Consider the following 17,044-nt stretch of genomic DNA (forward strand, 5'->3'; position numbering starts at 1 on the left):
ATGAATTTGACCTTTTTATGCATAGACTTAAAAACGGCATTTAATTTTTCTATTCGCACTAAGAGGGGAGTTGAGAACATAGATACAAGAAAGAAATATGGTTAATATTTTATTGAAGTAGGAGCATTTATTTTTATAGAATGCTGTTCATAAATGTTCATTATGAAAAATGAGTGATCAGATAAGATTTTAGAGTATTCTACAGCAAAATATCTGGGGTGATGAACACTGCTAATGCAGAAGTGATAGCAAAAGACTGGAAAGCTTTTAGGTAATCTAATCCATTTTTGTGTCCAGTGATATAAAAACACTTTGTGATTTATACGTACCTTCTACCTTGACTTGGACAAAATGCTAGAAGAGTGTTCCAGTCCCTGCTGTAATTCTAGGCTGGTAAAACTGTTCAATAGCTCTGACATTTGCAGGTACTCTGAATGCTGTAGTGAACAATTTTGTTTGCCTATCTGCGCTGTGTTTCAGTGACATGTAAAACCAGGTTAACATGATTTCAGAAGATAATAGAACAGGAGTCCTAGGTGGAAGAAAACTCAAAGATCAGATGTTTTAGGTGCTGGTATGATGGGTGTTTTACAAGGGCGTGCAACATTCGTGCCTGTAAGCAGTGAGTGGCCTTACACAGGTGCAACGAAGTAAATTTTGATTATATAGGAATATATTGAAAAGCAAACGCAATAATGTCACACCTTAACTACTGTCAACAATACCAAGCATTAAAAACGTCTGTGAGCATTAAGAGGTTGATGTAGTTTTGATTAATAGCCAGCACAGTATATGGTAAAGTGTGATAAAGACATTAATACAGTGGCTCTAAAAGAAATCATTGCCTCTGTGTCACTTTGGCTTGGCACGTGTAAATTCATGATGGTTTTTTGTGTGGTTTTTTTTGTTTTTTTTTTTTTTTAAGAACCAGCAGTTAAGCATTTATAAGGACAGCAAAGTAGGATTGCTACAAAATGCATAACTGTGTTCAGATTTCTGCTGTTCTTTTCTTTGCCCTAAGAACCGGGATCTGTTTTTAAAGCCTTGCCAGCTGCCTACTGAGAACAGAGGTGTTACAAAGAAAACATAACCCTGCACTGGACTTGCTGCACAAAAGTAAACTTGGCTTCTCTGCCAGCCAGGGTTTCCCCTAACAGGTTTCCTTTTCCTATCAGGGAAAACATTTAGGTTCTGCATACTGGGCTTTTTCAGTTGCAGTTACATATTTCCTGAAACATATAAATTTGAAATTTTAAGGTCTGTCCACAGCACACACTAAAGCTTTTAAGAAATGCATTGGAAGTATGTCTGTGGATTTACACTGCACTGAATAACAAAGTGTGTAGTATTGTTACATGTAGGTATGAAATGTAGTAAAAATATTTCAAGCCTTATTTCTTTCCCAGCCCCGCTTCTAATCTCAAACAACTAATATTAACTGTACTATTACCATTTTAGTAAATCTTCTTTGTGATAAAATTCTAACAGACATGAGAAGGTGTGTAATTTGTAAATAAGGAGTAATTTATACTGGTACTATTTAGTTTATTGGACTTATTACATCGGTATCATAGGCTTAAATAGTGATTATGGAAAGTTCTGTAGCATGAGGCCACTGATGATGTCACTGTTAAAGGTAACTGTTCTGTAAATAAACTACAAAAAAAATGGAACGGATGCCACTGTGTTTGAGTTTCTTTTCTCATGCTCTTCAGTTATGTCTTATTTATCTTGGATGCTGTTTAACTCGCTGAGAGTATTGCACGCATATGGGATGCAGATTTGTGTTGAAAGTCGATTAAGTATTCATGTATTAATGTGCTGTGTGTTTACAATATTGGTGAATGCTCTCTTATTTTTAGAAGTTAATTCTATCTATAGAAATTACTCTATAGGGAAACACATATTCTTACATGACATCTATACTATTGCATAGCCTTGTACCACTTGTCAAATATGGGGTACCTGGTCTGCCCAGGTAAACTTGTTTTTCATTTTCTGGAGAAGCAGCAGTTCTGGCAGCCCACCAGATACAACAGGACGTAGAACTTCAAAATTGCAAATAACATAACTACTGACAATCATAACAATTAAAGATAATGGGAATGTGATTTGGCAATGTTTAAAATGATTTTTGGTGCCTTTAAAATAATGAGAAGTGAGAGTATTATGAGCCAATCTATGCTTAATGGAATGTCAAGCAGGTGTCCAGCATAAAGAAACGTAGTTTTGCTAGTATCTCACAGTGATGTACCATTAAATTTGTGGGGAAAAGTTTTATATGCATTTTATTTATATGTAATGTGCAAGTCAGATTAATCGTAGTAGTATTTTATAAGCACTGGAAAAAATACATTGATATTTTATTTTATTAAAATGCTTTTTCCCCTCCTGTTTTAGTTACCTACCATGGTTTGAGGTATACTACAAGCTCCTAAATACACTGGCAGATTATTTGGCTAAAGAACAGGTAATTTTCGATATTTTATTTCTTTGTGTAAAATATTTTCCTTGAAATAATAGTCACCATTTGAAGTGCTGTAAAGTCATTCTATACTGTTTAAAAGTTTAAAATTTTAGTAGAATTTAGAATCAAGTTTTTACATTCATCATATTGAAATTCAAAGAATCTGAACATACAGCTGCCACTGTCACTTGAATCCCACATTAATCTTAAAAAGCTGCTGAGAATATACCTTTATAAAGTGTCAGTCTTAGCATAAACAAGTCCTGGGTGAAGTGTGAGCAAAGTGTCACATCACTGGAGATCTGTATGATGTATTGATTGTAAACTGTAGATCTCTGGAACTATCTGATTATCAGTTACAAACACTTTTTTTCAGAACTGCATAAAATATGATGTACTGTTTCACCCTTCATATTAACGAAAAACTACCTCTCATAATTCCGTCATCTCAACTAGCAAGACAAAATTACTTGCAGCTTTTGGTGAAGAATCATGATAGTTTAGTTTGCATATTCATGAGCAATTAGACATATTCCAGGATTACGCAGGAAAGGAAATACTGGCATCTGTCTTTACTGAGAACATTAAAGCTATACCTTTCTGCTTTAACGACATTAGTGTACTAGATTGTAATTAAAAAAAAAAGAAGCATCAATAGTCAGCCATATGCTGTAGACTGGAAAAGCTGACATTTCAAGAATATATGAACTATAGAATAAGCAATTATTGTGCATTATAGTAAATGGACTGTAGAGAATGATGATATTTTATGTAAAAAGAAAATGCAGGAGGAAAGTTTGGTGTTAGCTGTGTTTAAATAACGTGGAATACATTTAAGTCTTATAGATGGTATAATGAGACTTTGGTTTAGGCCCCGATTTCACTGTAATAGTGAAAATTGTTATTAAGGTTGTATTTGACAGAAGGGGTAGGGATTGTTTTCTCCTTTTTCTTGATCACTGGTTCTGGCATTGCAGCTATTACTGCAACCAGTTTAAGTTACTGGGTTTTAAGTTTGTTGTCCTATATGCTGAGAAAACGGTTCTGATGGATCAGAAAGTTTTAGCAGTGTATGGAAATATTTTGTTGTATTGCCTATATCTGTTGCTGAGGAGGCTGTTAGAGGATACTGCTCCCTCCTGGCCCAGGCACTGTTTGTCTGATGAAGAGCTAGACCCAAAGTCTTGTTTACTAGAATAACATCCAGTAACATCATCATTCTTGCAGGGAGAGGTGGAAGGTTCCTGCAAACTCAAACAATATATTTAAAATCTGGTCCTGGCTTGTCACTGATATTTTTGGTTTTACTTTGACAACAAAAAGAATTTAATCTCCATGAACAAAAACCCTAAACTGAATGAAACCCCTAAACCAAACAAAAACTCCAGCCGCATCTCTTCCCAAGTAAATGTCTCTCTTGGAGATCAGGATGGGGGATCCTAGATAAACCCGGTAACTGCGTGTACTTTTTAGTAAACCTTATTAACTGTTTTATGTGCTCTGATGAATCATTTTTAAAGTATACAATAGAGCTGTGTAGCTGCATATTTAGTAAAACTTTGACCAGACAAATGTCACGGCTATCAGTTTTAGGAAGATTATGTCCAAGATGCACAGACCAGCTAGATGTGTTAACACTATTTTTAGTTGCAAGTAATGTGACTCATTTAAGGAGTATACGGGGAAATATATGAGATTGATTTAACTTGCAGATACAATCATTTTCTGAGACACAAAGTTGGCCCGAATGTTATACTTAATATATAAATACTTCACTGCAAATTGCAATTGTCTTTCTCATTAAATATATATATATCTTTGTCAATATATAGTTCGAAGTATAGTAAATGGTAATTAGTCAGTTTTTATACAATAATTAACTACCTTTTAAAAATATTCCCTATAGGAAAATGACTCAAATGATTTGTTAAAATCATTGTATAGCCATCCTGTGCCAAAGGCGAATGCTTTAGTCAATTTAAGTGTGGTAAGTATTCTCGGTTTAACTCTTATTTCTATTACTGACTATGAAATAGTAGGTAAGGTTGAACCAAAAAAAAACCCCAAACAATCCTTTGCAAAGAGTAAACTTATGTTGCTTGCCATCATTAACTGGCTTGGACAACCTTCCCCCCTATCTGTGCAGAACAGAGTTTGTCTCTGTCTCATGTTGTTCTCTTAAAGTCATAGTCATAAAGAAGCAGAAATTTGAATTTTGCTGTATGGATAAGAAAGTAAACTGCAGTGGTATCTGGCAGTGCTAGGACTACTTTTTTGTGCTTCCAGCTGTTTCATGTAGATAATTTTGGTTTCTCCTGCTGTGAATTGGGAGACACTAACTCTGTTTTATTGCCTCTTATGTCTGAGTAGGTAGGCTTGCAGGATTGGACAGAAACCTGTGTAAGCTGGCTTCTTTCCCATCTTCCTTTCCCTTCTTCCTAGTTTTGCTTGATAGTGCAAAAATGGTGTAGGAGAGATGGTAGGAGACATGTACTGCGTTATAGGAAACTTTCGGCACATCTGGGTAAAAGAACGTGTCCACGCCTACCTTGCTTTTGTGCTCTGACTTTTCATGATGTGGGACTGGACATTGATAGTATGGCAAGGTGGTGTTGCGGCAGAAACATCAAAAAGTGAGCCTGTCACTGTTACAGTTCCTGCAGTTTTTAACAGAAATGGCATATGGACACATGTTTAAATACATTTGTAGAGCCTACATGAAATGTGAAGGCAATACAGAGCCTCTGCTGTCTCTGAGACGTTGTTGATGTTCATGGCATCTGTACAATTACTGCATGTATAAGTAACTGTGTGCAAATAACTGTTTCTTGATTGAACTAGCACAGTCTGCAGGGCACAGAAATAAGTGTTTTTGTAAAGGCTTCTCTTGCGCACATACTGAAAGATCATTAGATTATTTATCTTGACCTTATTTGTGTCATTTCCTGTTACTTTTAACTCATTTATTTTAGAATTGAGCCCAATATTTCGAGTAAAGTAAGCATCTGGCTCTATTATGAAGGCATACAGAAATGGAGTCTACCACTTCTGTTCCAGTAGTTACTCGCCCTTGCTGCTCAACATAATGCTACCTTTATTTCATTTTAATTTGTTGTATTTCAGATTCCTTGTTATGCTTTTTTCAATAGGCTAAAGAGGCCTAGTATTTTTCCCTCTTGAACGGTGCTAATCCACTGTATTTGGAAGTCTTTCCAGTCTTGTGTGTTGTTTTTCACTGGAACAATGTACTGGTTTTTGAGGCTGCAGTCAGAATTGTTTCTGTTGCTAAGTTTTTTCTTTCTGTTGTCAGTGTAGTATTTTCAAGTTATTTTCCAGTTCGTAGTACCTTTGCCAAGAATACTTCTGTATGTCAAATAATATTTTGCTGTCATTAATTGCAGTATTATAACCAATTCTAATTTGGCAACCCTAAAATGCTTTATAAAGTCCTTTAAAAATGCTACTGTGTTTCAGAGGGACATAGAGAAGTTTTAAAGATATTTTCCCTTCCATTTCTAGCAAAGTGTTACTGCCTGTTGCAGTCAGCGTTGCAGTTCATCTTGCATAGAACTTGCTTACCTCAAAATGAATGTTGTTACGAACCTGGAAATGGATGTTGTGGTGAATACAGCTGGCAACACTGGGATGACAAATTGCTTGCAATAAAGTTGATGCTTGCTGGTTTTATTTCAATATTATAGAATCATAGAATGCTTTGGGATGGAAGGGACCTTTAAAGGTCACCTAGTCTATTCCCCCTGCAATTGGCAAGGACATCTTCAATGAGATCAGGTTGCTCAGAGCCCCATCCAACCTGGCCTTGAATGTTTCCAGGGATGGGGCATCTACCACCTCTTTGGGCAAGCCGTTCCAGTGTTTCACTAGCCTCATCGTAAAAAATCTCTTCCTTACATCTAGTCTGAATCTACCCTCTTTAGTTTAAAACCATTACCCCTTGTCCTATCGCTATAGGTCCTGCTAAAAAGTCTGTCCTCATCTTTCTTGTAGTCTCCCTTTAAGTATTGAAAGGCTGCAATAAGGTCTCCCTGCAGCCTTCTCTTCTCCAGGCTGAACAATCCCAGCTCTTTCAGCCTCTCCTCATAGCAGAGGTGTTCCAGCCCTCTGATCATTTTGTGGCCCTCCTCTGGACCCTCTCCAACAGGTCCACGTCCTTCCTGTGCTGAGGACTCCAGAGCTGGACGCGGTACCTCATCTGACTTTTGGATTTTTTTTTCCTCAATTGTCTCTTGTTCCCAGTAGCTTGTTACATCAAAGAGTTTTGTAATCTTTTTAGCTGAACAATGATTATCTAATCTGCACAGTCGAGCAAATGTTGTGGGTTCAGATGGGACAGAGCAGCAAGGAATAGCTTAGCCTGGATCAGAATGCTTGTTGGATCTACAGGCATATCTGTTTTTGTAATTCTCAGTGCTGCAAGGAGCAGTGAAGTGTTTCTGACCACTTTCAACTCTTAACTTTGTGTGCCTAGTCTTTTATATTGATGTTCCTTTCTTGCTCCTTGTATATTGTGAATAAGTTAGACTGTCAGTAGTAATAGACTTAAAAAGAAGTTACAGTCTGAAAAATAATTGTAGAAATGACATCATGAGGTGCCTTTTCATTGTGCCAGGATGAGTCTAGTTCAAATTTCATGATGCAGAATTAAAAAGATCCCTCCTCCCATTTACTCATAGATGTTAGAGCGGGATTTAGATGGCAGACCACAATGGTACTTAGGATTGCATGTATATAATCATGCATAAATTATGGCCAGTATCTGGATACATGGTGTTTCCCAGTAGTCCTTGGTCAGGAGGACACCAAAATGCCTTGATCCAGTTAGGGACCAAGTTCTACTCTCACCTGTTGGTCCCACTAACAAATATTCTGCAGCTGAAATTTATGAGGGGTAATCATTTGTCCTGTGAACCCCGAGCTTAAATATAATTTGAGTCACTTTTATTTTACCCATAGAGGGCCAACAAAAGTGATTTTTCTTTTTTTTTCTTTTATTTTTGTTTCTTTTTTTTTTGTTGTTGTTGGAAAAGCTAGCTAACTTAGGTCTGAATTCACATGGGGAAGGAATACAGAGAATAAAACATATTTTCAGCCAATATTTTAAACATGGAGTATTACAAGCATTAGAGTCAGCTTTGGCCTTTGTGTTGGAAAAGTAAAAAGTCAATTGTTCAATCTTTCTCTCATCTTGCATAAGAACCAAGAGATGATTTTTGCAAGTGAGCAAGTTTTGAAAAAACAGCCTTGTCTTGTATCGGTGAGTTTAAAAGGCACTGACTATCTAAAGCCTATTGTAATTAAAGAAATAATTACTTGCTATAGTATATCTCTCTTGATTTCAGGCTTACTTTTACCTGTCCTTTGGGAAATTCTGCTGCTGTCTTTAGCCTAAAAGAGCAGTCTAATATTAATGTAACTATTCTGTTTAAATCAATCTAACTTCTATGTGAGCTATGTGAGCGTGCGTCATAATCCTTTCATAAAAACCGCAACCAAAATCAAACCCTTAAATAGATGAACAAAACTTGCATTTTCTAGTGTCCTTTTTAGAGAAAACTTTCTACAGGACAGCAACTATTCATTTAGTATCTCTTCGAAGGTCGTACATCTTCCTAAGGGAGTTCACAAAGATGTGCAAGGACTCCATACCACATTATTTTTGATGCTTTATGACTCTTAATGACTGCAGTAATGGGTCTTTGCTTCTCACAGTTCTGACTTCCTTTTCTGTTTAATGAGTGAAATATTATTACTTTGTTAATTATAAATAATTACTTCTCTAAGTTATTAACTTCATTACTCAGAAATCTTTTGATAAATATTCTGTGACCTTATTACATATAGGAAATAATTTTCTATTCTCACTATACTTCTGAAGAATGTAGGCATTCCATTAATTTGAATATTTTCCTGTTCTTGACTAGAGAAAAAAAAATCTTAGCTTTTTTTCTATGTTGATGCAAAACAATAACCTGGGATATTTATTGTGCAAGTGCTATGATGTTTATGAGATGCCTTTTTTAAGCCAATTTTTCTTCTTAAATTTTTAACTATTGCCAAATGACCTAATTTGTGGGGAAAATTTTCTATTAAATGTATCAAGCTGGTTTAATAAGTCTCCTACACAGAGTTAATAGTATTAATAAATTTTTTTTTGCTTGAACACAAGACACATTTAATATCTTATAGACTTCCTTTATGTTTTGGTATATCTTTTTCAAGTTTGACTTGAAAACAAACTGTGTCTTTGTGTTGTTAATTATAATTTTAAAATACACTATAAAAACAAAGAAAGTCTACGAAAAATGTCAAAATTTTATTAAAAACAAATAAAAGCTAGAAAGTCAATAATTATCACATTTACTTAGTATGCACCTAAGGTTTTTTGTCCTTCAATATTTAGATGAATATGCAAAAATGCCTTAAAGTTACTGAGCTAAATCCATGTCTGGTAACTGCTAAAAGCACTGGATTAATGAAAATAATTTAAATTACATCTGTTTTTAGTTTAATCCATTTTATATTTACATCCTAGATGGCCTCAAACTAAGATGCATAAAATTGCTAATGTATTTCATAAATGATTGTGGAATCTCAAGCTGTCAGACCTTGCATTTCTGTTCACACATTTTTGATTCAAAGATGTTTGGAAAGAGAAGAGAATGTATATCAAGTAATAATATTTCTATTCTAATTAATTTTCTCATGTGATTTTTTTTTTTCTTTTCCATTCTAAATTTACATTTTGTCCTTCAACATTTTTTTTTTGGTTGCAATTTTTAAATTAATGCCTAAGTTAATCAATGCTGCTCTCAGGCTCGTGAAAACATTTAAAGCTGGCTTAATTTCAGTGTTATTTCAAAACTGCAGCCCAGTGTTTTGTTCCCTTGGTTTGTGTGCTGTGCTGAACCAGAGCTTGTCATTTTGTGTTGTGATCTGCTTAATTCTTTGTCTAGTAGTGGTAAGAATGCTATTGGAAAAATGGCTATTTGCTTAAACAAAGATGGGGTTGGAAATCCTAAATGCTGGATTTTTTCCAAAAGAATTTTTGGTTTCTGTGTGCATAAATTATTAATTATTTTTCCCCATTCATTAGCACTCGTATTTCATTACTCCTGATATAACTGGATTGCCAACAATCCCTGAAAGCGTAAGTATGCAGTTTCTTTTTTTTAAATATTTAGAAGAAGTATCAACCTCATTCTGTGGGTAGGCCTGAACTCTGCTTTTATCAGTAGATGTTTTTTTTTCTAGGACTGTTTTTAGAATATGATTGATGTCTATTATTACAACCTTTAGCTAGTAGTTACGGTTGCATTCATCATTAACCTGTTTTAAGGCATTAACAGGTCATTTTTGACCACTGCTATATCCACCCTTTGTTCATAATTACTTGGCTTGTTTGCATTTGTTGGGATTATTTATGTAAAATATATTCTACTTCTGCACCTCATGTTATTTGAATACCTGCCCTTTAAACACTGCTTTGCTAAGCTGCAAATTCAGCTATCAAGATATGCAGTTGTTTTTTGTGTGAGAAGGCATTGTTTCGGGCTTTCTGAAAACATGCCGTACCTGCCTACATTGGGATGGTAACCATGTGCCAGGAATGGTGGTGGTTATTGTTATTATTATTGGGTTTTTTTGTTCTTATGAAGACTTGCATTCTGTAGATGCTAAATCCTTGATGGTGCTGTGGGTAGATTGCAAACGTGAAATCTCAGATCACATTCTCTATGATGTGTTTAGCTGGATAACATCTAACAAAAAAGCTTCAAAACTTGCTGCTTTCCACTCTTGCATTTAAATCTGGAATTGAACATGGATGTATAGATGTGCATTTTTACATCAAATAATAACTTCCTTCTCAAAGTTAAGCTGCTGGGGGCTTCACCACGGTAGAAAATCACGCAGTACCACAGAACTCGTTCTTGGTAGATGTTGTGGTGTTTGTTCAGAAAGCGTGACAGAAGCGTGCTCGCAGCCTCTGCGGTGGCGCGGCAGTGAGGCGCGGCGGGGAGGGCGTCCCGATCGCCCGCTCCCCGGCTCCGCGCTGCGGGTGAGAGGGGAGGCTGTGCCCCTCAGCGGCTCCTGGGCCGCGGGCTGGGACGGGCGAGGGAAGGCAACGGAGCCGGGAAGCTTAGGCTGGCGAGGAGCGGTGGGGTGCTTGTAGCGGAGGGGAGGCCTGCGGGTACGTCTGTGGTGGTGGAAAGGAGTCTGTGCCAGGGACGCAGAGGGGATGTCACGGCCCTTATTGCAACCCAGAAAACCACGGAAAGTTGCTGGATAGAGGAGTAAAAGAGAGGACCCTTGTTGCAAGGGCTCTTAGGGCAGGACAGGGCATAGCTTTTCAATGTTTATTTTCATCTCTTTCACCCTACGGGTCGAATTCCTCTATTTTAAAGAATTCTCTTGTTCTAGCTTATTATTTGGGCTTATAATAAAACACAGCTTTGGAGGTTAGAAGGTGCGTTATGTGTTCAACTTGAAGAAAATGTGGGAAGCTTCACTCTGGGCCTCTGTCTGATGGAGGGTCTTGAGATGGTGCCACTGTGGATTTATTTTTCTGATTCTGTGGGAGAAGGGAAAAGTAATTTTCAAGGTGCCTTTTTATAATTATTTTTTACTTCATTTAAAAAACTCTCATCCTTCCAGTATGAATCAAAATAGTATGGTACTAATGGAGGGTTAGAACATGCAGGGAGTGAAGAGGTGAGGTAATTACAGTAAATTAGCAATAAAATGAATTTTCTTATTCTTTGTTGTAAGATTCACATATTTCAGGGGCAGTAACTTTTCAGATGTAATGCAGGAATAACTGTGACTGTCTTCTAAAGATATATTGGTCTGTACAAGATTGCAAACTCTTTTTACCACAGCTTTTGCAACACAGAATCAGCATACCATTGTCAGCTACAGTGTTAGAGGGTGTCCGAGGTAAATTGGACTCGAATTGTCGTGGGGCATCAGCCTCTGACAACTAGTTAAAGGTAGCACTTGAAAGACCAGAGTTTCTTTCTAAATTGAGTGTTTGTAGCCTTAAAGCTCTTGTTTTTTATCTCTTCCAAAATTTTATGCGGCATGGACCAAGAATAACTCTATACTCCGTGTCTTCAAATTAATAATGCATTTCTGAATTTACATGAAACTGCATTGTCCATTGGATTTTTGTTTGTCAATATCTTTTTTTATTTAATATCGCAATATATCCAAAAAGGAGGTCAGTCTTCTGATCATCATCTGGGCTTTAACTGAAGTTAGCTTTTCATATAGTAGAGTCTGTAAGGAGATAAACCAGCAGCTGGTGAACAGCAGCTCTGCCCCACACCGCGTTCCCTGACTGCGGAGGGCTGTAAGCCGGGGAGGCCACAGCTGGCCATCCCGGCCCCCGTGGGGGAGCTGCCGGCAGTCAGGGGGGTCACCCTGCTGTGAAGCCTTTACCACTTGTCTTGCCCTCGCTGTTTTTTCAGGGGTGCATTACCTTGCTGCCATGTGTTGGCCACATCCAGTATAGACTGAGTTCCACTGTTCAGATTTCTATCCTTGGGTTGGGGCATATAGTTGATAGACCTCCTATATTAATGTTCAGTAATATGTTGTTCCTGAGAAGAGATGAGTAAGAGTTCTGGTTGCAGATACAATAATGAATGTGTGAACTTAAATGTTTTGTATATTGTGGGGTGTATTAGTGTATTTTCATACATATTCTCTAAAGTTTACAAAAATTTGCTGTTTTCCTAGGCATTTTTGCTGGTAGCTGTTGTAGCTTATTCAGAACTTTTATGTCTCTGGCACTGTGCCATGCAGAAATACTGTTAAGTTCAGCTGGAACACAGACATCCTTCTCCCTCCACCCTCCCCCTTTTCTCTTTTTCCCCCACTTTTGTGTTGTCTGAACTATAAATAAGAGGTGCTGGTGACTTTGCTTTTCATTAAACCCCACAGTGGGGATGGCAGTGGGGTTCTTATTGGGGCGAAAAGGGTGGCTGCGGGAAGGACCCAGTACCTTCTACCAGTGCTGGTGGACGTTTGATGTCCTGGCGCATACAGCTTGAGCAAAAGCTTGGTGTTTTTCAGCAAGCTGTTTTGCTGTAGAAGTAGAATAAAATGTGTTGAGAGAGCCTGGCAAAATAGCACAGTTTTGTTATTGTAGCTATGACAGAACAGTTATTGCAGTGGTGGAAGATCTATTCCTCGGTTGGAAGTAATGGTTACCTGAATAGCATATGGTGCTATTGATATAATACCAAATTTAATGTTTTTTTCAAATTTGGAAAAAAAGGGCAAATCTAAATTCACAAGCATAATCAAATGAGCAAAATATTAATAACTTACGCCAAAGTTAGTTTTTCATTGGCTTTAAAACCCAGTCAATTATTCTTAAAGCATACAAATTTTAATGCAAAGGGATTTCTTTCATAGTTTTGGGTTGGTTTTTTTTCCCACCTACTAATTGGACACAAATTTTTGTAAGTAATATATAAAATGCTCCACTTAGCTACTACTGTTGCTATATTGTTAACATCTTATTTATTTAAACAGAGAAACCTCACTGAATATTTTGTTGCTGTGGATGTGAACAACATGCTGCAACTTTATGCCAGTATGTTGCATGAGAGACGAATCATTATTACCTCTAGCAAACTAAGCACTGTAAGTACTTCACACATCTCCTTTTAAGTAGAATATATTGAACATTTCACAAAATGACCTGCAGACCTTTGTGGTTTTAGATATGTTCCATGTGTACTTATAAGACAATATCTACATACTTTTCTGATACATGGTTTTAGTCTGGCTCTTGAAGTACAAAAGTCTGATTTATATAAGACCTACTCAGATACATTAAGTCAGGTTAATTATTTTTCTTATCAGGAGATGAGAGTTCTTTAACTCTCCTGAGTTCGTTTCTGTGCCTTCTAACCTAAAAAGAATTCTTAAGGGCTATTATAAGATCTTTATTATTCACTTGTGGCTTATTCCATTGGAGCTACTTGAAAGAAATCAAGGGTCTATAATAATAGCTGCTATCCTAACCTGGTAATAGGTAGATTCATCTTTGTTAGAGTGGTTTGGGAGTGCATACTGTAATAGCTCTGATTTGGAGCAGCTCTTCAGACTGATAATAATGTACAACTCAAAATAGCATTTTTTTTTTTTTTTTTTATTACAGGTTTTGGGCTACTGCCCACATTAAAATGTTTGGGGTTTTTTTCCTCCTTATGCCTGCTTAGACTGCTTAATAAAAGAATGTTGTTTTTCATTTTGAAAGTATACCTAAATGTTCAGATGTTATTTTTTTTTATTCTTCATAGAATCTTGAGTTTTTAAAATATCGTGTATTTTGAAAATATTCCCAAGATTAATTTTGCATTAGTACAAGACTGTCACTTTATAACCAACTTTCATCATAGAGTATATTTGTTACGCAGAATCTTTAGCCTGTTAAGCACAATCATTGAAAATACCTTTATTTTTTTTCAACAGTACTGCATAAAACATTTTGTTTAATATGCTTTCTGTGGTGCAAAATCAACTTTATGTTCCTGAACACTGCTAATTGTACTACCAAATAAACGAACAGTTATTTTCAACACTTAGGTGCAAGGTTGGATATAGTACTAGAAATTAATATTTTCAAAGACTTGCAGGTGCTGATTTCTGATACATACATGTGCATGTAAGGAATAAGATTTTTTTTATTATAAGTAGTGGATAAAACCCCTTTAAATTCTTTTGAGTCAAAAGTAAATTGAAGATAGAGAAGATTCAGAATTGCCATAAAAGGCTGACAGGTTTAACTGCCTTTTTTTTTTTTTTTTTTTTTTTTTTTTTTTAACACCACAGTGTTGGGTCCCTGAATCTGCAGTCGCCATTGCAGTTAGGGGAATGCACAAAGACAGCACTTTACCAGTGGTTTGCAGAATATGGAGCTAAGTCAGTCCATGGTGACTGGAGAGTAAAGGAAACATGGGCTCATATAAGCAGAGGCCATTTGAACAACTGAAAACCAGAAAAATAAATAGTGAATGAATATAAGCAATCTTCAAGTTACTAGTCAATGATATATTTTTTTACCACCAAATATTTTACTTCACCTTGGGAAATTTCCATATGCTATCACACTTTTTTCTTCCACCTGCCCCCCACCTGCTGAAATGGCTAGGGGAAGAACTGGGCATTGCAACACAGTAATAAGACCACCCAAATGGGCAAAGAGAATCTGAAGGGAAGGCCCTTTGAAAGAACCTGTCTGCTTAGTAGAAGTTCACATGATGTAGCAAAACTGTGGAGTAAATTTTTTTTTTTTTCTCTAGTTTGCCAGTCTGGGACCCAACTTGGCATGTTAAAAAAAAAAAAAAAAAAGGGGGGGGGGGGGGAATACGCCATAAAAAACCCTCAGCTCCAATGATGCCCCAGTCAAACCTATTTTACTGCTCCAGTAGAGAGGAGATAGGAATCATGATGGCAGCTCTGTGCCTGTGGAAGATTCATTCTGCAGGTGGGCATGTGCCTGTCTGTTTAACACGATTTGGAATCGTACTTTCAGCCTACATTTGGATCCTCTTAAGGCTTGTTTTTGTTAGGCTGAACATCTCAGCCGATCTCTGTTGCTATGATATGACAAGAGAAGAGGAGGTATCAGAATCACACTGCTGATCTAGACCACCTTATTTTTATGTTCAGATTCCAAGTTTTTTGGAAGTCATTACAGAACAACAGATATAATATGCTGGTTGTGAGAAACTTTAACTTTGTTCAAAATTCAGCTATTTATTCCAAACCTTTTCATGAAGTAATAGTTATCTTGATGGTGTCCTTACTTGAAAATAATTTATATCACTCTCTGGGGCAAGGATAGGTAGCAATAGCAGACATTTGTAGTGGCATTTGGATGTCCTGAAGAATGTCCCAAGATGTGAATGTAAATAGTAGATTGCAGGTCAAGTCCAAAAAGAGACAGCACATCAATTTCACTTTTTTCTAGTTATTTTTTCTGTCTACTAGCGTTACTTAATAATAGCTAAATGAAATTACTGCCACATCGTGTTGGATCCACTTTTGATATAGGATTGGGTTAATTTCCACTTGCACTAGTGAGTTCTGATAAAACAGAAAAATAGACCTGGTTTGTCAAGAACTTCAGTGAGAACTGCTACCTGCTAATCTCTTTCATAAACAGAACAGGACTGCTGTGAGGCTTGCTTCTTTACAGAGCAATATAGTTTAAAAAGTAAATTGAACACTTCTCAGTATCTCCTGTAAGAATTTAATTGAATTGCTAAGAATGATTAAATGTGTTTTTGTGATATTTCTTCTTTAAAATGTTGGATTGCTTAATATAATACAAATAAGCAAATGGAGTTATTTGGACATTAGCATTTGCTAGCTTTGTGCTGTTTCACTATTGTGTAGAAAGCGCAGCAGACTGGTACTTTGTGTTGCAAAGGTTGTGTTTTAATATTCCTAAATTACAGCTTGATACTTGAAAAGATTATTTGTTCAAAAATAGTGCTATCAAGTACAGCTTTCTGTTAAGGGAGTTGTGCCTTATCTTTGGGGTTAACTGAATATCAAGTGTTTATGTCAGTTCATGAAGACTGGGTTGTGATGTCACCTTCGAGTTATCAGCTCTGTTTCGGTTCACTATCTCAGGGCAGTGACGGATAAAAAAAGGCATAATTCAAGGCCTTGCTCACTTTCTCCTCAACCCTTCTTGTGGGGGGCCAGGAATGGAAAACTACACTTACTTATGTACAGGAATTCTTTGTCTAGCATCTCTGCCCTATAAATTTCATGCTTTCATTACACTCAAGTAAAGGATCAGTCCTGTTATGGAAAAAGGGGGGGGGGGGGGGGGGGAGGAAATGATGCTATATTTAAAAAGAAGGTTTACTTTGGAGAAAAAAAAGAGAAAGAGAAAAGAAGGTTACCTATTTTAAGCTGTTGTGGAGTAGAGTTTTTTAATTTAAAAAAAAAAAAAAAAAGAAAAAGAAATACATAAGTACCATTTTATTCTGAGGGTGTGTTTCGATTGTCAGTTTATATTTTATTTCAGCCAAGCAGGCTTTGTTTTATATGCGTTTTCTGATTTTTTTTGCAATTGTTATGTATTCTTTGCATCTTTCTTTAAATTGATATTCTCTGTTTTTACCTCCTTTAAAAACTCCTTTGTGGGGATCCTTGTCTACTTGCCCTACCTATTACTACCAAGACATAAGTGGAAACTTCCCACCACTCCTTTCTGTCGTAGCTTCTGGGTCATTATTTGCGCTAACTGTTGATTCTTTTATTAGCTTGACTTTCCAGCCACTTTAATAACATGATTACCACCAGCCTCACAGCTTGCTTCAGGCTTAGTGTTAGAGTGAGATTGATTCAGCTAGCCTGAGGATTATGCTCTGTAAGATCTGTTTGTAGCAAAAATTACCATTTCTGGGTTTTGAACAGTAAACTACGAAAGAGAAACAAATTATATAGCTTTGGATTAAACGAAAGGATGAATGAAACAAAGGAAATGATCTGTTTGCAGAGGTGGCTGTTAATTGTTTCACTTTA

General features: G+C 36.5%; 1 protein-coding gene across 2 annotated transcripts in view; it reads left to right on the forward strand.

Annotated features, from left to right (window-relative positions):
• The window catches only part of DENND1B (DENN domain containing 1B), a 162,270-nt gene that overhangs the window by 75,353 nt on the left and 69,873 nt on the right, over window positions 1-17,044 (forward strand). Inside the window, exons 6-10 of one of the 2 annotated variants that reach the window (XM_082311510.1) lie at window positions 2,401-2,470; window positions 4,374-4,454; window positions 7,683-7,742; window positions 9,582-9,635; window positions 13,028-13,138. In XM_082311510.1, the coding sequence (XP_082167636.1) occupies window positions 2,401-2,470; window positions 4,374-4,454; window positions 7,683-7,742; window positions 9,582-9,635; window positions 13,028-13,138 (376 nt within the window). The remainder of the gene's footprint in view (window positions 1-2,400; window positions 2,471-4,373; window positions 4,455-7,682; window positions 7,743-9,581; window positions 9,636-13,027; window positions 13,139-17,044) is intronic. The other variant, XM_082311511.1, reaches the window with a different exon arrangement.

Source organism: Platalea leucorodia, assembly GCF_965183815.1.
Source record: "Platalea leucorodia genome assembly, chromosome: 5".
In the NCBI taxonomy this organism is placed as follows: Eukaryota; Metazoa; Chordata; class Aves; order Pelecaniformes; family Threskiornithidae; genus Platalea; species Platalea leucorodia.